Genomic DNA, 27,007 nt, shown 5'->3' on the forward strand with positions numbered 1-27,007 from the left:
GTGTTGGACTTGATGGGCCGTTGGCCTGATCCAACATGGCTTCTCTTATGTTCTTATGTAAGTCTCATAAACTTTAAGACCACTTTGCACATATACAGTTTTTTAAAAATGGCACTAGGCATTTTCAGAGTAACCCAAAGGCTTTCTCATTTTATTCAGTGTACCCCTCCAGTCAACCTATTGGCCCCTGGTTGTTGTCGTTGTCTGCGTATGTTTATTATTGTATTAAATATTTTATATAAATTTTTATATATATGCATTTTAAATGCTGTTTTAAATATTTTTATACCTTGATGTGCCACCCCTTATTTGGGTGGGAAAGTGGCATATAAATGTTTTAAGAGGTGTGATCATACTACTGTAGGAAAAGGACTATCTAGTTGGCACAGGTTTTCTTGCTATCTCACCATTTTTACACCTCTTCATCCCCAACAGTGGATGCCAAAAGGAACACTGATCTCCTGTTTAAAAGGCTGCTGCCCATCAGGTAGAAAACCAAAGAAATGAGGCTTCTACACCATGGTTTTAAATAAATTTTATTTCCCACATGATTTTTAATAAAACACTTTCAAAACATTCTGTACATTGCAAACCATTTAGAACCGCAATACCTGTTTCTACAAATGCCACTGCATTTCAATGCCACAATGATGTCTCTGTACAAAGATGTACAATATGTACAGTAACATGGAGTGCAAAAAAAAAGCTGTGCAACGCCAAGCCTTAATTACTAATTCATGCCACTGGGCAGAGGGTAAAAGGTCTATGCATAGAACTTAAAAAGCTTGAATCAGTCTCCCATGTGCAAATGATTAGTCATGTTTCGTATAGAAAGGAGTGATTCGATGTCAAAACTCTCCATCCAGCTAGAGTATCATGCAGGTGACTGGAGGAGAAAGAAAAAAGTACTACTTATATACGTCCATTGCACCATTTGGGTTTTGGCTCAAAAGGTCAGCTCAGGATTCTGCTGCTGCTTTGGGTTGTGCTGAAGCGATGCCAGCCGATCGAAACTTTGGAAGAGAGAGGCCAAACTTGTTCTCGATACCAGCGAACGTAGCTGTGGCCAGTCGATAGCCGCCTATGTGGTCAGGATTCTCAGGAGGGAGGTCTGAGATCCGAGACTTGGGTGTCGGTTCTGAACCAGAAGGTTTGCTGGTTGGAGGCAAGGAGAAAATGGAAAACTTTAGGTGCCACTGACAGCATCAGGGATCACAGTCTGATGGACTGCAGCTTCTAAACGCATTTGCCCTTTGCCACGCTATTACATGGCTGCTTCATGGTTTTTCAGAGCTTAGCTAGCTTTCCTAGATTTTATCTGTCTGTCTTAGCTGCTTTCACACATGTTGGATAATGCACTTCAAGGAAATCATTTGCAACTGGATCTTGCACAAAACAGGAAAATCCCGCTGCAAACTTGCTAAATGCATCGGAAGTGCATTTTTTTTCAAAGGTGATTAATTGTTTCATTCTATACTATAGTTGATGGGGGCATCCTTGGTAGTCCATATGGATTAAGAGTTGCAGAGAATTAATTGCTGCATGTAAGAATCTCTACACACCTCACCTGAACAGAGCACCTACAACATCTCTAGTTTCAATAGTACTGATGACCTGTTTGGATGAGGTGGAAAAGAATCCATGTCCCAGGCCAGATGTTCAGAGCTGGTCCCTTCAGTTACCCATTAAAGATACATGCTTAGATCTGCTCTATCCAAAAACAGGTTGGGAGGAGGACTGTTGGGAGGTTTATTTGACTCCTGGAAACCCTCTTGTGTACAGGAACAGGCTCATATCTGGGCCACAGTAATTTAATATCTCTAGAATGTCATATATATTTCTTCAGGATTTCAGACACAAGCTCAGAAACATGAGATTAAAATTTCATAATATATTTGGTGGGGGGGAGTAACTAGCAGTTAGATACAAACTTTTAAATTCCTGATGGTTGAATGTGGAGTGGAGAAAAGCAAAAAGGACAGATTTCTAGCTATCCTGAGTGATTTTACAAAAGGATTTACAACCGGTCTCTTTCAGCTACAACACCTCTTCCCCCTCCCCCTTTTGGTGATTTTTAAAAAAACGCTCTAATTATCCATTTATGTGAAGAAATTAGCTTGGACTCACAAAAGTTTATGCTCAAAGTTGATTAGATTTTTTTAAGGAGTCCTTTTAAAAGGATTTCTGTTTCTCTGTTTACAGCTCTTACTCAGAGCAAGCATGGCCTACAGTTGCTGTTGTGCCACAAAACCACACATGGCTGCTACATAAAGCCAGCCTACTGAACACATGAATATTAAATAATAATGCCCTGTTGCAGTCTAATGCTTTTCTGTTTTGCAACGCAAGTCAGTACAAGGACACACCTGGCAGTTTGCTACAGTTTCACAGCAAGAATGCTAACATCGACTTCAAACAACCTTGCTTTCTTTAAACCTTAATAGACTTCAGATCGGTGTAACACATTTATATCCCACGTCTCAGGGGATGAAAATCTAAAAACAGACTGACTTGAGGCATGAATTGCACTTACATTCCTCCAAAATCAACGTAGAACCATCGCTGCAGAAGTTCATAGGTCAGCAGAGTAACACCAAACTGGGGGGAAGAGCGGAACACTCGCGCTGTTGAATAAAATGAACGAAACCGTTTATCGCAAGAGGCTACCTAAAATGGCACACAAGTTACACTTGGTCCTCCATGTTCATGTAGTTTACTAAAAATAATACACGCAACATAGTTTTCTCATACACATACAGCGCACAGATATTGTATTCAATATCCCTTTCCTTACCTCCAGCTCCTTTCCAAAAAGCCGTGGGACCTTCTTCTCTAAGAATCTTCCCAAAACAGTCAATCACACCGCTGTACGTGGTCTGACCTGCGCGAGCGGCCACTTGCAGTCTTGTCTTGATGACATCAGCAGGGGTCACCAAGGAAGCCGCAGGCACACCTTTTGAGCGAAATGAACGGTTTAAGTTGAGGACAAGCATCCCAGAAAGGCACAGACATCTCTAACCATGAAGCTTCTGAAGAGTAACATAAGCAGTTCACCTTAAAAAAATAACCTTTTCTCTCTGCAGCTTCATCTTTCATACTAAAAATATCTTAAATGAAACTACTCAATGCAAGATATACTTAAATGCAGGGCTCTTTTTCTAGCAGGAGCTCCTCTGCGTATTAGGCCATACACCCCTGATGTAGCCAATCCTCCTGGAGTTTACAGTAGGCCCTGTACTAAGAGCCCTCTATGCTCTTGGAGGATTGGCTACATCAGGGGGGAGTGGCCTAATATGTAGACGAGCTCCTGCTATTAAAAGAGTCCTGCTTAAATGAAACTATTTGACGCAATGCACTTGAGCAGTAGCACAATAATAAAATTAAAAGCAATCCTAATAACCTGACTCCAGACTGGGATTCATTCATTTATTCATACTAGTATATTTTTCTAAAGGTTGGGGAAAGAACTCTGCAACAGCCAAAGTGACTTTGTGTTCAGTACCTCCAAGGAGCACTCTCAGTTTCTCTCCAACATGTATATTTGTCCTCCCTTGAAGAAGTGGCAAAATCCATCATTCTCTTATAGCTGAGTAAAACACACATTCGAAGAGGCAACACTCCAGTGTCAATTCACCCCTGAGTAAGGAAGCTTCTTACAGCAACCATCCATTATCTGAGAAGGTATCACATTTAATCTGGCTAACATAAATACTCTTCCATATTGTAGAACAGTAAAAGAAAAAATTGATGATACTGGATTTATATCCCATCTTATACTCTGAATCTCAGACTCTCAAGAGCAGTCACAATCTCCTTTACCTCCCCCCCGCCAACAGACACTCTGTGAGGTAGGTGGGGCTGAGAGAGTTCTTACAGCAGCTGCCCTTTCAAGGACAACTCCTATGGGAGCTATGGCTGACCCAAGGCCATTCCAGCAGCTGCAAGTGGAAGAGTGGGAAATCAAACCTGATTCTCCCAGATAAGAGTCCACGCACTTAACCACTACACCAAACTGGCTCTCCTATTTTAAATATTCAGAAGAGGCTCTAATATGTAACAAACTTAGATAAAGGGGGGGAGCAAACTATGTGCTCTTTCATAGAACCAGTTCATAGAAATGGCTACGAATCAACATTTGAGCAGTTATGCTAAAGATATGTTTTTCAGTACAGCAGCAGGCTGCAGGAAACCCACAGGCTTACTACCTGGCTATGCAACATTTTGCAGTCCTGATACTGACTGTTACATTTGTAGTGAGCATCATTTGGGTGAAACGGGGCCCAGGAGTGCAGCAAAAAACGTTAGGGCCACTTTTCACTCTCTCTCTGGCCTGGCAGTCTCTCTCACACACACACACCTTTCGGCAACCCAGGGTGTAAACACATAGCTCCAGGATGGTGCTGCTCACCGAAAAGCAACCCTCGTGAACTTGAGCACAATTCTTACTTTTCAGCAAACAGCCTGTGCACCATGGACGTGGAGAGGGTGGGCTCTGAGCTGACTACCTGTGAGGCAAGAGAGATGCCCAGGATGCTCTGCATTGTGGATGGCTGAGGGGCGACTGGCTTGGTTGAGAGCCAGCAAAGAGACGCTTGAGTAAAAGCCAAACATGCCATCCACGGAGTACCTTTAATTAGGACCCACCCAATGACACAGCCCAATGTGCAAGTTTTAGAGTTCATCAGAGCCAGTTTGGTGTAGTGGTTAAATGGGTGGACTCTTATCTGAAAGAACCGGGTTTGATTCCCCACTCTTTCACTTGCAGCTGCTGGAATGGCCTTGGGTCAGCCATAGCTCGCATAGGAGTTGTCCTTGAAAGGGCAGCTTCTGTGAGAGCTCTCTCAGCCCCACCCACCTCACAGGGTGTCTGTTGTGGGGGAGGAAGATAAAGGAGATAGTGAGCCGCTCTGAGATTCGGAGTGGAGGGCAGGATATAAATCCAATTTCCTCCTCTTCCTCCTCCAGCTGAATGTTGCAAAATAAAATAAAAGGGGGGCAGATTTTTTCCAAATTATGATGTTAAGGCCTTCTCATGGTGGATTTTCTGACAGACAAAAAAAATCAGATCTTCAGGCTGCTGCAGAGCAAGAGCTTGTCAGAAATAGGGTTGCCAGCTCCAGATTGGAAAATTCCTTAATTTTGGGGGGGGGGGGGGTGGAGCCTGTGGAGGGACCTCAGCATTGTATCATGCCATAGAGCCCACCCTTCAAAGCTTCCATTTTCCCTGGGGTCAATGATCTCCATCAGCTGTACTTCTGGGACATCCCCAGGCCCTACCTGGAGGTTGGCAACGTGAGCTCAGAACAATCTACCACATGCCAGCAGGAGGAGGGCCTCACATCATGACTTGAAAAACATCTGCTTAAAAGCTGCTTTCCCCTCTCTTCTTTTCAGCATTGGGCCTGATGAAAAGTTCTGAGGAACTGAAAAGCTTGCCCTCTGCTATGTGTACTTTTGAACCAACATGGGCTATAAACAACTTGTCTTCAGGAATAGCCCCTGGACATGCTTGGGATGGGATCCAACCAGCTTGTCCCCTGGTGAAGGAATGAGGGGAAGGCTCTCCTTGGACCGCCAAAAAAGCTATCCTGGAAATCACGGGACCAGAACAGACAAAAGCCTGATGGAAGGGGGGATGTACTGAGGAAGGAAATGAGTGAAATGGCACAAACAAGCTGGCAGGAAACATACGCATGGAACGGTAATGCCTTGGATTTGATTTCTGTTTATAATGAAGCATTTTATGTGTGTGTTTTTAAAGGCAGGTACAAGTGACCACCGAAACAAACTAAGCTCTCCGACAGTAATATCTTGCATCTTAATCTCCTAAAAGCTTCTTTCGATCCTTACTTCCTCCAAGATCATGAATTTCTTCCCAACTGAAGGGGAAAAAGCAGACTAGATATTTACCTTCCTCAGTGTGTTTCCTTCAGTAGTAAAGCTACCTCCAACTTGGATGGCTTTGAAACAGCCTCGCTCTCCCTACGGAGGCCAAGAGCCAAATCTGACTACAAGTTGCTGAGCGGCATTAAGCTGTTTATCCACATTATGCAAATGTAATTAGCTCTCATCAAAATTACACTACCTCCCACCATGGATAAAAGTGATCAAATTTAGATTAAGTTAGATACAATAGTATATTAAGCTTCCTATACACGAGTCTGATGAATATTAACTACTGCCAACGAAGGGGAGAGGGGGAAGGGGGGGAAAGTCTTTTGCAAATTACTCTTTAAAAAAAAAAGTTACCTGCAATAGCACCAGCTGTAAGGAGATTAAGCCCTCCCACGTGGCCATTTTCATCCGCAAGCAGCAGTTTGCAATGAGCATAAACAGGGAAATAGATTGCAGAAAAGGGAATGTCTCGGAGGAAACACGCTTTGGCACCCTGCAAAAGAACATACAAAGCAAGGGAAGTCACCTACACGGGAGAAACTCAAGGTGAATCTTCATACAAGGCCATACAGCAGAGACTCAGGGTCTTTCCCAGGGCAGCGGGAGATCCCAAGAGCACACAAGCCATCTCTTTTTTACCCCTCTCTCTTCCTCTTACATGCACACCAGAGCATCTGGGGAGGGGGAGTTTGTTTCCCGTTTTCCCAGTGTCTAAAATATGGATGATTTGACAACACGGTATTGTGACAGCAAGCGGCAAGTATTCTTTGCTCCGGTTGACAGGGAAAGGAAACTGGTCCTACAAGGCAGCAAAGGGAAAAGCAACCTAGAAGCAGAACAAAAGGTCAGCACTATGTGAAGAAAGGGCAACAAGCAGGAACGCATCTCGGCTGGAGCGGCTGATGGAACTAGTAACTCCATGCCACCATCTACTATTCTTGGTCTGGCCAAAATAAGGAGGGGTAGAAACACAAACTGTAATCCAAGATCATGTTGAGTTGTGGGACGCCACTCAACGCTATTGCTTCTGGACTCCAGTCATGGCCACTAGTCTTCCTCATCCCTTGATCTTGAGGCACCGATTGAGAATAGATTACCAAGGCACTTTTTAATCTTTCCTCTCCTCCTTCAAAGACAGCCAATACTCTTTTCCTATGGTTAATTCACTTGGCATTGCTTCTGCAGCAAAAAGAGTGTGTGCGTGTCTTAAAGACACAATTATGGATGACTCTGTGCTGAGGCTTTTGGGAGGGGAAGGGTTTCCAGTCCCCGTGGTCAAATGCTTTACAATTTTTTTTTAAAAAGTCCAACAGCACCTTAAAGACTAACAAGATGTATTTCGGTACAAGGTTTGGGGAGTCACAACTCACTTCCTCAGGTATGAGGAAGGAAATCAAACTGGGAGTTCTACATCTGTGGAAGACTACAATGTGGGGGAAGGAAGGTGTGAAAAGGGAAGGTTTACAATCAGTACCTCCCCCAATCCATTCAGGTTGGCTTCAGCAGTCTTTTAATTTGTTTTAAGATGGCAGCGTGGTTTATCCGTCTTATGTTAGTTCTTGCAATTTGGGGCATGGTGTTGATGTTGGAAAGTGCCTTAAAGTAGTACCTTATGGTGACCCCACAAGGTTTTCAAAGCAAGAGAGGTTATGAAGTGGTCTACAATTTCCTGCTTCTAATCTGAAGCATCCCCCCCCCCCCCCGCTCCGCAAAAAAAGTGCTGAAAACTTGCTCTGGCCACTAAAATGCTTTTGGTAAAATATTTCATAGTTCCAGTGCGGGTAGCTTCATCTGTCTATCAACAACCACCGAATCTCAAGCAGTTGCTCATAGGCATCAAACACACCATCTAATGAAGGCCCGGGAACAGCAACAAGTACCTGCCTTAAGCCCAATTCTGCCCCCATCTCCACCCTGGCAACTCTAATTAGGGGTGTGTGCTCAGTACGTACCAAGCCAAATAAATACCTGAAAAATACCTTATTGGTATATTTATTCAGGTAAAACAAATGTTCCAATCTTATTTGGTTACCAATCTAGCAGAGCCTGAATAAAAGCCAAAATTAGTCGGTTTGTATTTGGGCTCAGCCGAAGCTGCTCCAGTTCTCCTGCCTTCCGTTCCAGGTGGACTTTGCAAAGCCAAGCCACGTGTGTGCCTCCCCACCACCCCAGTTGTGCTGTGGCAGGGGCATGTGTCAGCGAGTGAAGGTAAGGCATTTAAAAGCCTTCCCTTCACTTGCTGAGGTGTGCTGCCACCACAGCACAACTTGGGAAGGTCTGCAGTCTCTTTAAATGTGTTCTCTTCAGTTACTGAGGCAAGCTACTGCTGTGTGGTGACTTGGGGAGGGAAGGGAAGGTATGAAGCCAAATAAATTTGGCAATATCAATTATTTTCTGAATCCCAATATCACACCAATATTGGGATTCAGAAACTAGCTGATATTTCTGAATTTACTTGGCTCCATACCTTACCTTCCATCCCCAAGTCACCACGCAGCAATGGCTTGCATCAGCAACTTTGGTAATTGGGATTGGGAATATTGGTATATATTGATATTTTTCAGGTTTGTTATACTGAACCCGAAAAATACTATTGTCCTCTGCTTTTAATACAATATCACCCCATAGATTGTTGTTTAAGCTTAAGGATTTGAAGCTGTCGGACTCTATATGTGAGTGGATTTTGAACTTTTTATCAGGTCGTTCACAAAGGGTTAAAATGGACGGGTATACTTCTTCCGTGAAGATCTTAAACACTGGCACTCCCCAGGGATGTGTCTTGAGTCCACTTCTTTTCACTATTTACACGTCTAATTGTGTTTCTAGTAGTCTGAGCAATAAAATCATTAAGTATGCAGATGATACAACGTTAGTGGGGCTCATCTCTGAGAATGATGAGTCTGCATATAGGAGGGAAGTTCATCAGCTGTCCCTCTGGAGTAAAGCAAATAATCTTATTTTTAATGTAAATAAGACGAAGGAAATTATAGTGGATTATAGGAAGAGTAGTCTGGACATTCAGCCGTTGTTTATTGATGGGGTTATGGTAGAACAGGGGACAGAATGGAAGTTTTTGGGAATTACTATGAAACAGGATCTAACATGGGGAGCAAATACTTTAGCTCTAGAGAAAAAGGCCCAGCAACGACTATACTATTTAAGACTCTTAAGATCACAACAACTGTCAGGGAGTCTGCTGGTTGCCTTTTATCGTAGTTCCATTGAGAGCATTTTATCTTATTGCCTCTGCGTGTGGTTTGGGAGCTGCACAGAAGCAGAGAGAAGGGTGCTCCAAAGAGTGATGGTGAGAGCACAGAAGATTTGTGGATGTTCTCTCCCCTCATTGGTGGATCTGTATGATATGGGATGTAGAAGGAAGATACAAATGATCTTAAGGGACCCTTCACATCCGGGCCACTTGCTATTTGAGATTTTACCATCAGGTAGGCGATATAGAGTGTTGAAGGCAAAGACAAATAGATTCAAGGGCAGATTCTATCCAAGTGCCGTGGTTAAGCTAAATGCAGGGTTATGAATGGTTATGTGTTTTTAGATGCATTTAAATGGTCTATGTATATGTCCTTTTGTGGGTGTTGATATGTTTGTGGAAGAGCACCTCATTTCGTTGCTCTCATTTTCTTTTTTGAGAACAATGACAATAAATCTATCTATCTATCTATGAAAGATCCCTGCCTGGGACCCTGGAGTGCCAATGCCAGTCTGAGTAGACAAGACTGACTTCGATGGACCAAGGATCTGGTTCAGTATAAGGCAGTTTCATGTGACTACTGCTGCTTCCTGGTCATCAAATTATTGAGAGAAAGAGAGTAGCTCGCTATTAACGTAACAGTAGAAATAACAGGAGATGTGGAATAAAACACAAGACGAGTTGGGTCTTCTAAAACCCGCAAGAGAAAAACAAGGAGGGACTCTCTCCCAACTCCCGGCAAATGAAAGGACCCTGCAGCATTGGCATCCCTGCGGCTTCTCATAAAAGCCCGAGGGAAGAAAGCAAGGCAGCGATTTCATGCATCCCGCTGCCACCGCGGGAAACGTGGGTGTTTCTCCATTTCTGACTTGTGCAGCTACTCTGCAGGAAGAGATTTGTTTTCAAAATTGAACAGATTTCTCAGCCCCCCCAGCAAAAAGAAATGAAGTTTTTTCCCTGCTTATTTCGCCGACCTTGCTTGCAAATGTAACATAAAACAGATTAGCAGAGAGAGGTGTGTACATGTGCTGAAAAGCAGAAACATACCTTATACAGACCAAAGATCCCCAAGTCCTTCAGAACAGTGAGGGCGCTAACCCTGGGCCCTGTAGTGATTTCTCCTGCGACTTGCAACCGAATCTTGACAATCTCCAGGGGATTCGTGAAGATGACCTGAGAAGCTCCAGCCTATGAAGACCATGGAGGGGGAAAAAAAAAGAAATCAAGTCATTTCCCCAGAGAAGATGATGATGATATTGGATTGATATCCCGCCCTCCACTCCGAAGAGTCTCAGAGCGGCTCACAATCTCCTTTACCTTCCTCCCCCACAACAGACATCCTGTGAGGTGGGTGGGGCTGGAGAGGGCTCTCACAGCAGCTGCCCTTTCAAGGACAACCTCTGTCAGAGCTATGGCTGACCCAAGGCCATGCTAGCAGGTGCAAGTGGAGGAGTGGGGAATCAAACCCAGTTCTCCCAGATAAGAGTCCGCACAATTAACCACTACACCACAGCATCTTGCCCCCCCCCCCCCCGCTTGTGGGATTTCCCCAGAGCATCTTGCCGGTGCCAACAGCTGGTGTGATTTTATTTTATTTTTAAAAAATCGCAATGAACTTATATTCGTATTCAGCATCCTGCAAAATACTGACAAAGACACTGGCTATGAGTCACAAATAATTTGCTGTGTAAGATTTATTAGTATTATTTTATTGGATTAAAATCCTGCCCTCCCCGCCAAAGCAGGCTCAGGACGGCTCACAGCAGATAAGCTTTAGAGTCTAACAATTAAACCAAGTAAATAATAACAGTTAAATCGTTTAAAACAATTTTGGTGCTAGTATCATTGATTTCAGTATGCTCAGCGACACTGGGCGTCCTCTTATGCTATTATTCAGCTAAAGGCAAGTTGAAACAGTGCTGTTTTACAGGTCTTGAGAAACTGGGCAAGGTCCTGCAAGGCCCTTACTTCATCCGGAAGTTGGTTCCACCAGTAGGGGGAAGTATTAATTAGAAGTATGATGATGCAGCAAATATCAGGAGGTGCCCTGGTCAGTATTTGGATGGGAGACCACCAAGGAATTCCAGCATTGCTATGAGGAGGCAGGGCAGTGGCAAACCACCTCTGTTAGTCAGTTGTCTTGAAAACCCTACGCAGGGCTGTCAAACTCATTTGTTATGAGGGCCGGATCAGATATAAATGAGACCTTGTCGGGCCAGGCCAGGCCATGTCGGGCCGGGCTATGTGTGTACCTATTTAAGATTAGGTAGCTGAGATATAAACTTTATAAGGGAAATAGACAAACACAAAGATTTTTTTTAAACCCTTAGAATAAAACATGCTTAAAACATGAGCACTTGCTGGTCTTAAAGGTGCTCTCTTTGTATTTCTCCCATGGGATCCAGGGAACTGGGCAAAGTAAGCTCTGGCTCTTTCCTTCCTTCCCCAGGGGACCAGGAGGGGGAGGAGCCTCAGCCAATGGAAAAAATAGAGGCTCTGTAGCTCCTGTGCGATTGAGCAAGCCTGGCAAAGCAAGCTATGATGCAGAAGGAAGCAAGAGACAGGGAGAAGAAAGCAGATGGCAGCCAGTTGCTTGGGGGCCTGATAGGAGCCCTCGGGGTCTGATTCGGACCCTGGGCCTCATGTCTGACACCCCTGCCCTATGGGGATGCCATGAATACATCATGACTTCTTGGCATATAACACACATAAGGACGCCTGGGACAGATTTATTTTGGAGTCTCATTTGGTAGTTGGCTCCATCACCCACGAACACCCCATCACCCCATCACCCATGGGGTGTGCAGTGCAGAAACTAATTTACATTGGCTCCGAAGCCAGCACTGTAACCTGGATAGGATGATGGAGGATTTATATTGGGTACAACTGGAATGGGGTACAAAAATCAGTGTCAAATATCACTATACACTTTGACATTATTTTAATAACTTTAACTTTCTTATGGAATGAAGAGGAGGAAGAGATTGGATTTATACCCCGCCTTTCACTACTTGAGGGAATCTCAGAGTGACTTACAATCTCTTTTCCTTTCCCCTCTTCACAACAGCACTCTGTGAGATAGGTGGAGCTCTTTAGCAATTTTCAAGATGATGGACGAAGCTTCAGGCACCAGCTTACCTAGAGGCTTAGTAAGGGCAGTGTGCCTGGCACCACTACAATTTCTCCTGGGCCCTTGGCTTAAATTACATTCAACCAATCAATATTGCTTGTGTAGGATGAGAAAGTTATACATCTCATTGGCCAGTTGCTCATGACTACACAGCAGGAAACCAGAAAGGTGCTTTTTTGTTTTGCCCTTTTGCATATCAAACTTCTGAGCAGAAGCTGTTTATCTGGACAATGAGAACTTGGAACTTCAGTAATAATGCTCTTAGTGATCCACAACTGTTCTTAACACATCCCATTGCTGACATACAGGAAAATGTAATATAGATTAGGCAGCTCGCCCCGAGTGTGAAACTGACTTATTCCAGCATGGCCCCAAATCAGACTGCCTAAAAGTCCAATACTGCAGGTCCCGAGCTCTCAAGCACTTTTCCACCTCAGTGTAAACAATTGCTCACCTGTGGGTCAGTGGCCAAATGTTAGCAGGACACACCCCAGTGGCACCTTTCTATCCAGTTTAAGGCACAGGAGTTTTTTTGTTTTTGTTTTTTTAAATCCCTTAAAATGTGCAGCCTTGCTTCATTTATCCGAACAGCTGTCAGAAGAAGCAGAAAGCGATCAAGGTGCTGCTCTGGCATTTGTCAGTGTTTTAATGCTTCTGCTGGGTTGGTAAAAAGGTGAGCTGCATAAAAATTAGTTGTCGTTACTTTAAATAATTGGCAGGGCTCTTAGGCTTGCATATGAGAGCTTTTTACCATTTTAACTGGAAATGCATTGTTTAAAAGTGAATAATGGACGCAACCTCCATTACCACATCTGTTACAGTAAAGGCGGGGGGGGGGGGGAGACACAGAAACAAACAGACTGACATTACCCATTTTTCCAGCTTGGGCATGACACAAATTTAACAGCTGTCAAGCTGTTTTATATTTCATTAGCGGAGCAGAAGCGCCACCCCACACAGGATACGGCTGCATACGGTTCTTGCTCCAAGTTGTGCATTTTAACCTAAGACATTCAACTGAAAAAAAGGGAGGGGGGGCTGCATTTCAAAATTTTACAGGGAGATTTAACGTGACAGTTTAGTTCCAGAAGCATGTAAACGTACCGGGAACTGACATGTTTAGACTTTCCCTTGGTGCGCTTTGGGTACCACCCTTCACTTATGGCAAAGTGCAGGGGTCACCGCAGAACAGATCGTTTTTGACTTCTGCCGACGACTTTGAAGCGCTCGCCTGCTTCAGCCAGAATTCGACCCGTTTGCAAAAAGACTTTTTTTTAAAGAGAGAATGTGGTGCAAAAGATATGGCTGGACTTTGTTAGTGCTCTTCTGAAGCAGTTAAAAACCTTTCCTTTTCTCCCACCTAAGTTTTCCCACCCCAATCTGTCTCAACGTGAGAGAAATAAAGTCCCTTTTCACATCACCCCCAGAATACTAAGGTTGGTTTACAGAAACAGCATATCACATCATACTGGAAGTGGGGGAGACTCCATGACCAAAATTCAACTCATTTTTTTTTTAAATGGAAGTCAGCAAAAAAAGAATCTAGCTTAGCTGTTTTCATGACAACCGGGTTTGTGGAGAGCCAGTTTGGTGTAGTGGTTAAGTGTGTGGACTCTTATCTGGGAGAACCGGGTTTGATTCCCCACGCCTCCACTTGCACCTGCTGGAATGGCCTTGGGTCAGCCATAGCTCTGGCAGAAGTTGTCCTTGAAAGGGCAGCTGCTGTGAGAGCCCTCTCCAGCCCCACCCACCTCACAGGGTGTCTGTTGTGGGGGAGGAAGGTAAAGGAGATTGTGAGCCGCTCTGAGACTCTTCGGAGTGGAGGGCGGGATATAAATCCAGTATCTTCTTCTTCTTCTTCTTCTTCTTCTGCCTTGAAAGGCCTTTGTCTCCCTATATCATGAAAATTCATCATAGGAAACACTGAAGAACGCAGTCTGGACTGGACAAGTTCTGTTTTATTACCAGGTGATCTCCTGTTTATTACCAGGTGACCTCCTGGCTGGCCTTAAGTCTTTGTCCTTTCCAACTTCCTCTGTTCTTGTAGCTTCTGCCTTCATTGGTCATCCCAAAAGTCCATGTCAGAGATACCAAAACGACCTTGGCAAGATTGCTAGACCTTCCTCATTTTTGCTACCAGAAATCTTTTAGCTGGTGATGTGGAGGATTAACTGTGGAACAGACATGGAGCAAAGCAAGAGTTCTCCCATTGAGGGCACCACCCTTCCTTCCATCTCCAAAAGCACAAGTCAACTCAGCCATAGTCTCTGAAAGTTGAAGATGCTAGAATCCTTCAACTAAAGGCTGAAGAATAACCAGAGCATTTGCAAAGAAAAACATATGGCTGATATCAGAGGACCAAAACCTATGGTATAAAGCCCTTTATGGTCAGGGACCTGTCTATCTGCGGGACCACCTTTCCCCATATATTCCCGAGAGAGCACTGCGTTCAGGGACAAAAAATCTGTTGTCCATCCCTAGACCAAAAGAGGCCGGGTTGCATTTGACATGAGCCAGGGCCTTCTCGGTGGCAGCACCAAAATTATGGAATGCTCTTCCAGAGGCCATAAGGGCCCTGCAGGACCTTCCTACGTTCCGCAGGGCTTGTAAGACTGAATTGTTTCGACAGGCCTTCGATGTTTAAACCGAGAGAGAGCTGCCACCTGACATCAGTAGAGTACTCGGTGATCACCGTCTGGAAAGCAGAACCGCCAATATAGCAATGATACAGCACCATGAAATAGTTTTTAAAATTTTTAAAATTGTATTACTGTTTTATAGATTTTATTGACTTACTGTTCTTAATTTGTGTAAATGAATGTTGTGAGCCGCCCTGAGTCTGCTTGTGGAGAAGTTTAATGTAATAAATAAATATGGATCCAGAGCCTGGCATGGCTCAGAAAGGAACCAGAAATAAGAATAATATGGTGACGGTAAGGTCTGTAAGGAATGGCTGCTCAAATAACCAGTGCAGGCAAAGATCTTTAATGGGACGAAAGGACAGCTTTACAGAAAGGAAAAAGATGGAAGTGAACAGGAACCAAAGAACGAACCATGAACTGATTTATGTCAATGGCCTACAACAATTGCACAGGACACTCTTGTACATATTTGTATTACATATTGTGAGAATGTGTGTGTGTTTGTGCTGCTTTCTAATAAAAGACTTGCAGAAGTTGTTTGGGTGTCAGAAATTGTAGATTAACGAATAGGGAAAGGGAGCAGGAGAACAACTTAATCACAAATTTCAATACGTGTAATTGAAAATTCAAATTTTCAATTGTAGATCAACAAATAGCAAAAGGGAGGAGGAGAACAACTTCAGCACAAATTTCAACACATATACTTGAAAATCCACTTGGCTTGGGCTCCCAAACCGCTGCCAGAATGTGTTGGAGAAAGCTGTAAGGTTGAACGGAGTGCTGTATACACACAGTGGAAACATTCCAGACAAACACACTCTGGATGTATCTCTGTGCGCAAAACCCGCTCCACAATGTGATCTCGCAAGACGCGGCATAAATGATGGTGTGAATCAACATTGTGCTCACCCTTGAGAGCTCTGCAAGCATCAAACCCTTCTGCACGCAGGCTTCTCATTCCTCAACACATCAGAGAAGCATCTCCACTTTGACACAAAAGCCCCAGACAGTCCAAAGACATGAGCTGCCTGCGCAAAGCCGGAATGTTAACTCGGCAGCATAATTACAACCACCCGAATGTCAGATACTCTTGGGCTGCTCTCTTGGTAAAAGAAGATGATTGTCAGGGCAATTTAAGGCTGATCCCAGGTGCCAAAAAGCTCTCCTTCAGCCTTTGTAGACCACACACACAAAAAAGAGATCTTATTGCTAGAGGGAACCCATGCTACCTCATTCCCATATAATATGATTTAGTTAGGAAGAAAGATCCTTCCAGTTAGAAAGGAATTTTTAAAGGTGAAGATGTGGGATATAACATATCCCCACACTTTCTAGGGGGGGGAAGGAAAATGTTCAGGTTTTACTCGCTTCTTCCTTGAGAAACTGGGGTTTGTTCTGGGCATTAGAAGATCACGTTATGCTGCCTAATACTGAATCAGAGGAGCAATTCATCAAAATCAGTATTGTCCACTCAGACTGGCAGCAGGTCTCCAGGGTCTCAGGAGGAGGTCTTCCATACCACCAACTTCGTAATCCTAAGAGCCAGTTTGGTGTAGTGGTTAAGTGTGCAGACTCTTATCTGGGAGAACCGGGTTTGATTCCCCACACCTCCACTTGCACCTGCTGGAATGGCCTTGGGTCAGCCATAGCTCTGGCAGAGGCTGTACTTGAAAGGGCAGCTGCTATGAGAGTCCTCTCAGCCCCACCCACCTCACAGGGTGTCTGTTGTGGGGGGAGAAGATATAGGAGATTGTAAGCCGCTCTGAGTCTCTGATTCAGAGAGAAGGGCAGAGTATAAAATTGCAGTTCTTCTTCTTCTAACTGGAGATGCTGGGGAATGAACCTGGAACCTTCTCCGTGAGAAGCAAAGGCTCTTCTAATGAGTCACACTGCATGGAAAGGGAATATTCAGTCTATGCAGGTTTGACTATGAGAGAAATAAAAGCAAGAGGGGGGGGGAATCTATAGCCAGAGGAACAGCAAAACTCTTAAAGCAATGGAAGACTTGTACATGGGGGGCAGGGGGTGGCTCAGTGGGAGAGCATCTGCTTGCCATGCAGACGGTCCCAGGTTCAATCCCCGGCATCTCCAGTTGAAAGGATCAGGCAGTAGGTGATGGGAAAGACCCCATGCCTCATACCCTGGAGAGCCACTGCCCATCTGAGTATACAACAACACCTACTTTGAAGGATCAAGGGTCTGCTTCAGTAGAAGGCAGCTTCGTGTGTTCATGTGGAACCAGTGTGGGAAGCTGGTTACAGTGCTGGATGGGGATTTGCCAGACCCTGCTTTAAATCTTCCCCTCTGCCACGAAAGCCTGCTAGGAGACTTTAGATTTTAGTACATGGCTGGACTATCTCACAGGGCTGCTCTGAGGGAAGGGGGGACCATGGATGCTGCCCTGAGCTCCAGGAAGGAGGGGCCAGGAAGGATAAAAATGTACTAGGCAGACAAAATGCCCTAGGAGACTGAGACTGGGAAGGGCAGCCATGACAGAGCTAGAGAAAAGAGATCCTGAAGTATAAGGATGTGTCACTGGTGACCAAGATCAATGTAATACATACCAATTCCTATGTATGAGTGTGAAAATTGGACAAGGAAGAAAGCTGGCAAGAAGAAAGTAGATTCCTTTGAAATGCGGTGTTGGAGGAGAGTTTTAGGGGTATCGTAGATTGCCCAAAAGGCAAATACATGAGTTCTAGATCAAATCAAGCCTGATCTCTTCCTAGAAACTAAAATGGCTAAACTGAGGCTATCGTTCTTAAGTGACATTATGAGAAGACAAGAGTCACTGCAGAAGACCATAATGCTAGGAAAAGTGGAAGGGAGCAGAAAAAAAAGGAAGATCCAACATGAGACAGATTGATTCTGTCAAAGCCACAGCCCACAGTTTGCAAACCTGAGCAAAGGTATTAACAATAGGATGTTTTGGAGCTTCATAATTCACAAGGTTGCCATAAGTCAATGACATAGACACACCCAACATATTGTTGCTCCAGAAGTACAAGACAAGGTTGTGGCCAGGGCTTTTTTTTTTGGTAGAATAAGCCCAGCAGGAACTCATTTGCATATTAGGTCACACACCCTGATGTCGGCATTGCTTCACAGAGCAGGAACTCATTTGCATATTAGACCACACCCCTGGTGCCAAGCCAGCCGGAACTGGTTCCTGTGTGTTCCTGCTCAAAAAAGGCCCTGGTTGTAGCCTAATAAACTATGGGATGGATCTACAGTTATTATTCGTGGCTCTCCATCGCTAGAATGATCCTGCTTCCCCCCTCCCGACACGTTTTACTTATTCATTTAAATATTTGTATCCTGCTAATTCTCCTGCAAACCAGGAATCAAAGCAGCTTATTTGAAAAAATTCCAATACACTGAAGAAACAGAAGCAGCAGCCAGACAGTAGGGCTGGAGCAGATGGAAGAACTCAGCCCTTGGTGGAACAGTCTCCTGTGGTGGAACCCTGACAAGCAGCAGCACAGATGGCAACAGCCAGCAGCTCCATTTCAAGCCTGAGCAGTCAAGGGGTGATTCAGGAAGTATAAGAACTTAGCCCATGTTGGAACAGTCTCCCCTGGTGAGCTGCAGCACAGATGACATCAGGCAGCCACTCCTCTCCAAGCATGAGCCACCAAGAGGCAGGGCTTTTTTTTTTTAGCAGGAACTCCTTTGCATATTAGGCCACACACCCCTGATGTAGCCAATCCTCCAGGAGCTTACAGGGCCTACTGTAAGCTCCAGGAGGATTGGCTACATCAGGGGTGTGTGGCCTAATATGCAAAGGAGTTCTTGCTACAAAAAAAGCCCTGAGCAGGGCTCAGCAGGAGTAAGAACCTGTAGCCCTTGGTGGAATAGTCTCCCTGGAAAGCAACAACATACTGAGGCCTGGACTGTTCCTCCTATGAGGCCAAGGGACTCTCTGGAACAGTGGAGGACAAAGTGGGAGGGGGGATCAGCAGAGACCCTACACATCTCTGTCCCTCGAGAAAGTGCCTTTGATTAGTGGCTGATAATTTTGGATCCAACCCTAACCCCCCCCCATGTGAAATCGCTATTATTCTGCCCAAAAAAGAACTATGTGGATGGTTGTTGGGGGTTCATTAAGAGCCAGATAACCTATTGTCAGCACAAGTTTTTAGCTAAATAGTAGTCAGTGGTTTTTTTCCCTTCCTGTGCCATTAGAAAACAAAATTGATTAGATGTGCATAGATCTTGCCATTACTTGGTTTCAATTATTGCTGTAGAAAACCAACACACACACACACACACACACACACACAAAGAGTCCTTAAAAAGAAAAGAAATTCAGTTCTCCGAGACAAGATGACTGTTGTGCTTACATATACAGGGAAATTTTGCTTTGATCGCCTGGTTTTGTTTAAGCTTTATTTTTAATCATTTAGAAATCAGAATTCCTGCAGGGCTTGCAAAAATAACCCAATAAGGAAAATCAAATAGACCAATTCATAAACATGTATTTATTTTCTAAAGAGAAGCCGATTTTGGTCCAATTAACTTTCCCTATTTCTTTGTCAAGAAGTGGTTGAAATATTTTTGTTATGTTTGGTACTCAATCAACAGACGCTCTTTAAAAGGAACAGAATGGTAGGAAAATGGAACTCTGGCTGAGGGAACATATTTCCATTGTTTTCAGGATGATAAATAAATGTAAACTCAGGCTGTGTCAGGAGGGCCTCACTACACATTATACAGTCCTCTTGTCAATATTCAGATGTACCATAAGGACTTTCTCCCAGACACCTACCCTTGCAAACTCAGTTTCCAGACGCATGGGATCTCAATTCTGATCGATACTACTGTCAGCAATGACCCTGGCTTGGGACTTCTGAGTTAGAACACTGATCCATCTTTGATTCACAGCAGGGCTGTAACAAAGCGGGGGCCATGGGGGCAGGACCCCTTCCCAAATTTGCAAGTCATACCCTCTCTTGGTCCCCCGACTCCCCTTTCCTATTGTTTATGTGTTACTGATTAAATTAGCAATCCCCAGCACTCCCTCCAGAAAAATATCCCAGATATGGGCCTGGTTCACAGCCATTTTTGATCCTTTGCCAGGGCTATTTTTGTATTATCTCTGTGTTAAAGGCCTGCTTCAACGTTAAAAGACATGATTCCCTCAGCTATATGCACAGGCATATTTAGGGACACAAGAAGTAGACATAGGCAGGGCTTTTTTTGAGCAGGAACACACAGGAATACAATTCCAGCTGGCTTGGTGTCTGGGGGTGTGGCCTAATATGCAAATGACTCCTGCTGGCCTTTTTCTACCCCCCCCCCCCAAAAAAAAAGCCCTGGACACAGCTATGGTAGACAATGAACCCTCTTTCGCTGTGGCCAATTAGGGAGGGAGATTTATATGACAGGGCAGGTTGTTCTCTAATGTCAAGGAGAAATTCTGGGAAATGGCCACTCCCTGGGAATGCCTAAGAGGAACAACAGCCCATCTCCTGAAAAACACCAACAAATGACCAGCTGAACAACTATAATTAAGGATATATAATCTGGCACAGGGTTCAAGAGGGAAAGATCCCCTCACATGCCAGCCAACATATAGGTGAGATTTCTACATTTCATGTGTGTTTAGTCTCAGCATGAATGGAATCCTGAAGTAAAATCTCAGGAGGGTGACTGGGCTCTTTGGGGTGTGTGCCCTCTGGGAAAAGCACGAAAACACTCTGTAGGAGTTCTCTGTGACAAGCTGTCAAGCTATTACACTGTTTCAGTGTTGTCAATTGACTTTGTGTGCAATAGATCTTGTTAGCCTCTAAGGTTGGCACCAACTCTTTATCTAAGATTTCAGGTTTTCACGGCTGGTAACATCATTAGGGTTTGTAGAATCTTTCGGGCTCAAGTGCCGTGTTCTACTGGAGAAAGTTTTTTACGTCTGGAAGAAAAACTTTCTCCAGTAGAACACGGCACTTGAGCCCGAAAGATTCTACAAACCCTAACTTTTTATCTGTTCCACAAGAGAAGGAATAAGATTCCATTACCTCAGCAGTTGTACTGAGCTTTACTGGTTCAGGCACAAGCCAGAGAGTGACAAGGGGCAGGGTTACCTGCAGCCTCCCTTTGTAAATAGAGAATTCTCCACTTGATATTTAACACTTCTGCATGCACAAAAAGAAAGCCTCTCCCCACATAATTTTCCTGATCTGAAATGATCCACAAGGGTGCTATTTGGCCTGCTGGGGGCTCAATATTTATTAATGGAATGCATGTATGTTTTCCCAACAGAACAAAGAGCACGCCCATGGCCCATTTCAGATCAGGAAAACAGTGTCAGGGGAAGGCATAAGCCCTATATGCACTGTGGACACAATCTGCTTTGGGTTCCCAATACTGCGGAACTGAGTTCCCAAAAGGCTGTGGGATGTTTCCAGGTCTGCACACCTCCTCAACCACACCACAATGTAGCTTGTTTCTTATGCCAGAGATCCTGTTATGATGCAACAGTGAGAATACTGGACTAGGACAACCCAAGCTCAAATTTTCTCTGCCCTGAAGCTCACTGAGGGACCTTGGACCAGTCCCTGTCTCTCCCTCCCTCTCTCAGTGGAACAGAGTTCTGGTAAAGATAAAATAGAAGGGAACTGTGTACGTTAGTCAAGTTCCTTGGGAAAAGGGTGAGGTAAAAATGAAATAAAGATGCAGTCCTAGGACACACCTAGTCCTAGCTATCTTCATGGGGCAAGGGTACCCCTTGCAGACCTGGTCTGATGTATCAGTTCTTGTTGTTTTAAATTATTTTACGCTCTTCCATCCAACATATTTTTATTCAGGTGGTATTGTAAGCCCTTTGAGGATTTCCCATGATGTTCTTGGGTTCCACAACATGCCAACACAATAGTGGCACCCCATGAATGCCCATACTGAAGCAGCAGCAGCAGCAGAACTGCGTTAGAAATGGAAATATATTTAAGGGGGGCAAAGAGAGACAGGTTGTAGATGTCATCAAAGAGGGGAACAACACTCAAACATCGGCCATCAAAAAGGAAATGATACTGGTTTTTTACACGGAGGGAACTAGAGCAGGGGCTGCCATATAAATGCACAACAGCTCCATTTTAAAAGTCTGTGCGACAATGCACCCCATTTTTTTTTTTAAAAAAAAACCTCACCTATCTGTTGTACATGGCAGAACCCTTTCCTTAAATTATGACAGACACCTTCACAACAACACATGACAAATTTGATTCTGAATGGAGGTTATTCATACAAGATTAGGAGTACGAACTATTCAGGCTCCCTGTTTAACCTTAGTGTCATGTAAAATAAAGTCTCCAAGAGAACAAATATGAAAAAACTCAAGCCGACAGCAAAGGTTATGAGAGAAGAGATGCAGTCAGAGATCCCACAGCAAACACCTCTTGACATGCCACAGGCTGGAGGAAATGCACCGATGACCCTGCAACAGGAAACCTCTTGCCCTTTCCAATTCCACCCGTGAGGCAGAGGCCAACAATCGGGGGGGGGGGGGGGGAGGGGGCACCTACTACCAGTCCCTGATCTACTTCCTCTTGCTTGGAACAGATAAATCCAGGAACAAAACTTTGCCCCTACACACAAGTGGAAAGAAAGAAAGAAAGAAAGAAAGAAAGAAAGAAAGAAAGAAAGAAAGAAAGAAAGAAAGAAAGAAAGAAAGAAAGAAAGAAAGAAAGAAAGAAAGAAAGAAAGAAAGAAAGAAAGAAAGAAAGAAAGAAAGAAAGAAAGAAAGAAAGAAAGAAAGAAAGAAAGAAAGAAAGAAAGAAAGAAAGAAAGAAAGAAAGAAAGAAAGAATTTTTATTGTACCTGCATCTCTATTTCCACAGCATAGGATTAGCTCTTTACATTAACTTTTTTACACAAAAGATTGTGCCTGATGAACAATCCTGCCTGATGAAGAGTTCTGGAAACTCAAAAGCTTGCTCAGCATCTGGTCATATTTTGTCACAACTCAAAAAACTATATTGGCTGTAGGGTTGCTTTTTCTTTTTTTTTCCTTAGGACACTATACATAAGGGCTGCTTTTGGAATTTTTCTCACACCAACCATTGTACATTAAACTAATTCAACTTTTAGGTCCCTAAAAGCTATAAAAGGAAATTGTTAAAAAAATAAAATAAAATAAAATAGAAAGCCATTTAATCCAAACCACAGCACTGGCCACTCAGAACAGTTAGGTAGAAGTACAAGAAGTGAATTTATGGCTTGGCATTTCCCATTTAATAAAATGGATATTTTAACCAGAAATCTTCCTAGCTCCCCTTTGCTACTATGACCGTGAGCACAGCAAGTAGTTCAGAAGGGGTTACAAGTAACTGAAACCAGGCCGATTTCTTCAGCCTGGAGGTTGAATCCTTCTTGGCCATGATGTCCCCATTTCCTTTACTTGGTGAGCAAGCAGGCTCGGCATAGTCTGGCCTGACTACTGAGGAAGGCTATTCATGGCCCCCAAGGCTTATTTTGTAGCAGGAACTCCTTTGCATATTAAGCCACACACCGCTGATGTAACCTATCCCCCCTGAGCTTACAGTAGACCCTGTACTAAGAACCCTGTAAGCCCTCGGAGGATTGGCTGCATCAGGGGTGTGTGGCTTAATCTGCAAAGGAGTTCCTGCTACAAGAAAAGCCCCAATGGCCCCTATTTCCTTCAACGTATGTGTTCAGGAAGGGGGAGGGGAGCTAGATTCCACATCAGGAAATGCCTAGACTCCTCAGTCTGGAATCTAAAAATTCTCAGTGTGGCAATGATGATTTTTGGGTCTAAAACTCCTTCAAACAAAACAAAAAAAAACGAGTTGGTGTTTAATGCTGGGCTTTGCAGCACATGGAATATATTTTGATACAAAACAATATTGCAACATTGATTATTTAGATTTCATTACCAAACATAAATTACAAATGTTCTTGCCTGAACACTTTTCACAGCAGGGGAGGAAATGTCCTAATGAATGCATACCTGAAAACATCCTCAAGCAATTTTTTTTTTTAAAAAGATACCCAGTCTAATTGAAATGTGCATACATTTTCATGAAGAATGATACTGTTTAAGTCTGCACTGGCTTCCCCACAAAGCAGCGACGGTTCCCAGCAGTCTTTAGCACGCAAAGAAAAAAAGAAAAAAGTCACCAGCTGTGTCAGACTTTTAAAAGTTGCATTGATTTTGAGAGTTGAAAGGTTTCTTCCATATACCCGCAGCTGTTTCTAATGGACCTTGAAGAACAAGATTAGGTTTTCTTTGAAATGTGGACAGAACTTGCTTACTGGTTCAAAACCCCTGACTTGCTATCTTCCCAGATGTACAGTCTTGCCCTGACAGGAGGAGACTATGGTATCTACAGCCCTGCCACTCTTGATCAGACAAAGCTGAAGCAGCACAGCTCCAGAGCTGCCTCTCAATTTGCAGAAACTGCAGAGGTCAACAGCCTTCTGGCCTATAGTTTTGTGGCAAAGCTAAAGAGATTGGAGTCCAGTTATCCTCATTTGGAAGGGGTGAGGGTTCCTGGGCCCAGGCCTCCAGTGGGGTCCTATCCCTTTAAGAGGGGCTTCAAAGGGACCACACTGCCATGCATAATCCAGCTCAGGGGTGGCCAAACTGTGGCTCAGTCAGGAGCCACATGTGGCTTTTTCACACATATTGTGTGGCTCTCAAAGCCCCCACTACTCCATTGGCTTGAAGAATTGATTTAAAGTTAAAGTTGCTTTCTTTCCACCTCTCCCCCATCTATTTGCCTTCCTTCCTTTTTGTGGCTCTTTAAGATCTGACGTTCATGTCTTGTGGCTCTCAAACCTGACATTTATTCTATGTGGCTCTTACGTTTAGCAAGTTTGGCCACCCCTGATCTAGCCCATCACTTGGCTGCCATGATGAAAGATGCCATATCCAATAGCTTCTTTGGTCCGAGTCCTAAAGGTAAAGAAACTTTTTCAAGATCTGGAAGTGACAATGTTGTTCACTGGAGGTTCAAACGCATGTTTCCCCTCCCTTCCACTATCCTGTGTCTATTTTAAATAGCATCCTCCATCAGCAAATACAGCCTCTGGGACTACTTGATGAAGAAGAAGAATGCTGGGGAGTGGTGGGAACGACTTCAGACTTTTCCTCTGCTGCTAGTCTCACACTGGAAAAAGCCACGTCTGAACTGTTTTTACCTTCTGCTGTGTTCTTTCCTCTAGAGCAGGGGTCCCCAACCTCTGGGCTGTGGACTGGTACTGGTCCGTGGCCTGTTGGCAACCGGGCTGTGAGTTGTATAATTATTTCATTATATATTACAATGGAGTGATAATGAGAATAAGACGTTGGCTTTATATCCTGCCCTCCACTCCAAATTTCAGAGTCTCAGAGCAGCTCATAATCTCCTTTACCTTCCTTTCCCACAACAGACACCGTGTGAGGTGGATGGGGGCTGAGAGAGCTCTCCCCAGAAACTGCCCTTTTAAGGACAACTCTGTGAGAGCTACCAAGGCCATTCCAGTAGCTGCAAGTGTTGGAGTGGGGAACCAAACCTAGTTCTCCCAGATAAGAGCCCACACACTTAACCACCACACCAAACTAATAGAAATAAAGTGCACAACTGTACCATCCCGAAACCATCCCTCCCCCCCGCCCCGGGCCTGTGGAAAAATTGTCTTCCACAAAACTAGTCCCTGGTGCCAAAAAAGGTTGGGGACCGCTGCTCTAGAGCAGGGTTTCCCAAACTTTTCTTTCCCGTGGCCCGGTTATTTTTACATTTCTCTTTCGTGGCCCACTAAAATTTGGGTGTGGAGCCAGGAGACTTTGGGGGTGGAGCTGGGAGACAGGAATCATGTCATTTCCTGTGGTATCACTTCCAGGACACACTGAACCAAAACTCCACCTTTTCCTGTGATGTCACTTTCAGGGCATTCCCCCAAACCTGCCTCTTCTTCTGAAGTAACTTCGTTTTCAGAAAAATCTCTCTGAAACTCATGCTGAGCCAAAATGGGGGTGGAAAGTGGGCGGTCTGCAACTTTTTCATACATTCCCAGAGTTCTCTGTTTCCACCCCCACAACTGCATGCACCTTTCTGTTTGTGTGTTCTTCTCCAGTTTGTAAGCACTCCTAATGCCCATGCTCAGTTCCCTGTGCCACCTACACACCCCTTCCTCAACAGCACTGGCCAGTGTATGTAGTTGGGAGTGCTGTTGCCATTGCCATCAGGAATGCCACTACTGTGTACAACCCACACTGGGCCCTGGCAGTTGCTCTACCTCAAAATATGCTGACACATTTAGTAGGCCCTTCCTTCAGCTGCTACTACTGGAACCCTGCCTCAAGTTACAACCAAACTTGCTTGGTTTCAAGAAAATCTTTTGACAGTTATTTTTCATACTTTTCTTTGTCTGAAACACTGGGAAATTGCTGTTAAAGGTAGCAGAGAATTGTACTGCAATTAATTTCAAGTTATATGAACTTCACACAAGCTTTTCTGCAGTTATCCCCAAAAGGATATTATGAGGGGCTTGCAGCTTTTTACTGGCTGTGTTTCCCATGCCTTTAAAAGCAACCTGTTGTTCAGATATTTAGCCAGTAAACTTCTTTCATCCTTTTTAATATCTACAGGAGGAGTTTAATTCTGGTGTCAGACAGCTGTTAAAAGTAGGTCCAGTAAAATGGTGCCAGGTTCATAATACCATCACTTCCAGTGCTGCTGAGATATACAGCAGTAATCTCCAATAATCTCTTTCTGCCCCACACCTCTCACTCTCACTCACTTACACAGAAATCTCATAGAAAGGCCAGCTGGCTACAACTGGGGGTGCCAACTTTTCATTGGCAGAGCTCCTATGTCTGCAACAACAGTATGATGAACAGAAAAGTTTCATCCAGTAAAAATGGAAGGAAAGAAAGGGAAAGAATGAAATGGAAGGAAAGAAAAGGAAAAGAAAAGAAAAGAAAAGAAAAGAAAAGAAAAGAAAAGAAAGAACATAAGAACGTAAGAGAAGCCATGTTGGATCAGGCCTGTGGACCATCCAGTCCAAAGTTCTCTCATACAATGCCCAAAAAGCACCAGAATGTCCACCAGTGGGGCACTAGAAGCCCTCCCACTGTTGTTTCCCTCCTGCCCCCCCAGCACCAAGAATACAGACAGGGCATCACTTGCAGGGAAA

General features: G+C 44.1%; 1 protein-coding gene and 1 non-coding gene across 2 annotated transcripts in view; one reads left to right on the plus strand and one right to left on the minus strand.

Moving 5' to 3' along the window:
• Positions 1–520: 520 nt before the first annotated feature.
• The window catches only part of SLC25A12 (solute carrier family 25 member 12), an 86,729-nt gene continuing 60,242 nt past the window's right edge, over positions 521–27,007 (minus strand). The window contains exons 14-18 of the mRNA XM_060256899.1: positions 10,151–10,291; positions 6,250–6,388; positions 2,795–2,953; positions 2,534–2,624; positions 521–1,155 (exon numbers count right to left, since the gene is read on the minus strand). Of these exons, the coding sequence (XP_060112882.1) occupies positions 960–1,155; positions 2,534–2,624; positions 2,795–2,953; positions 6,250–6,388; positions 10,151–10,291 (726 nt within the window). The 3' untranslated portion in view covers positions 521–959. The remainder of the gene's footprint in view (positions 1,156–2,533; positions 2,625–2,794; positions 2,954–6,249; positions 6,389–10,150; positions 10,292–27,007) is intronic.
• On the plus strand, positions 16,898–16,966 carry TRNAG-GCC (transfer RNA glycine (anticodon GCC)). The gene has a single exon. It is a non-coding gene; the product is annotated as a tRNA-Gly (tRNA).

Source organism: Heteronotia binoei, chromosome 16 (genome assembly GCF_032191835.1).
Source record: "Heteronotia binoei isolate CCM8104 ecotype False Entrance Well chromosome 16, APGP_CSIRO_Hbin_v1, whole genome shotgun sequence".
Classification (NCBI taxonomy): domain Eukaryota; kingdom Metazoa; phylum Chordata; class Lepidosauria; order Squamata; family Gekkonidae; genus Heteronotia; species Heteronotia binoei.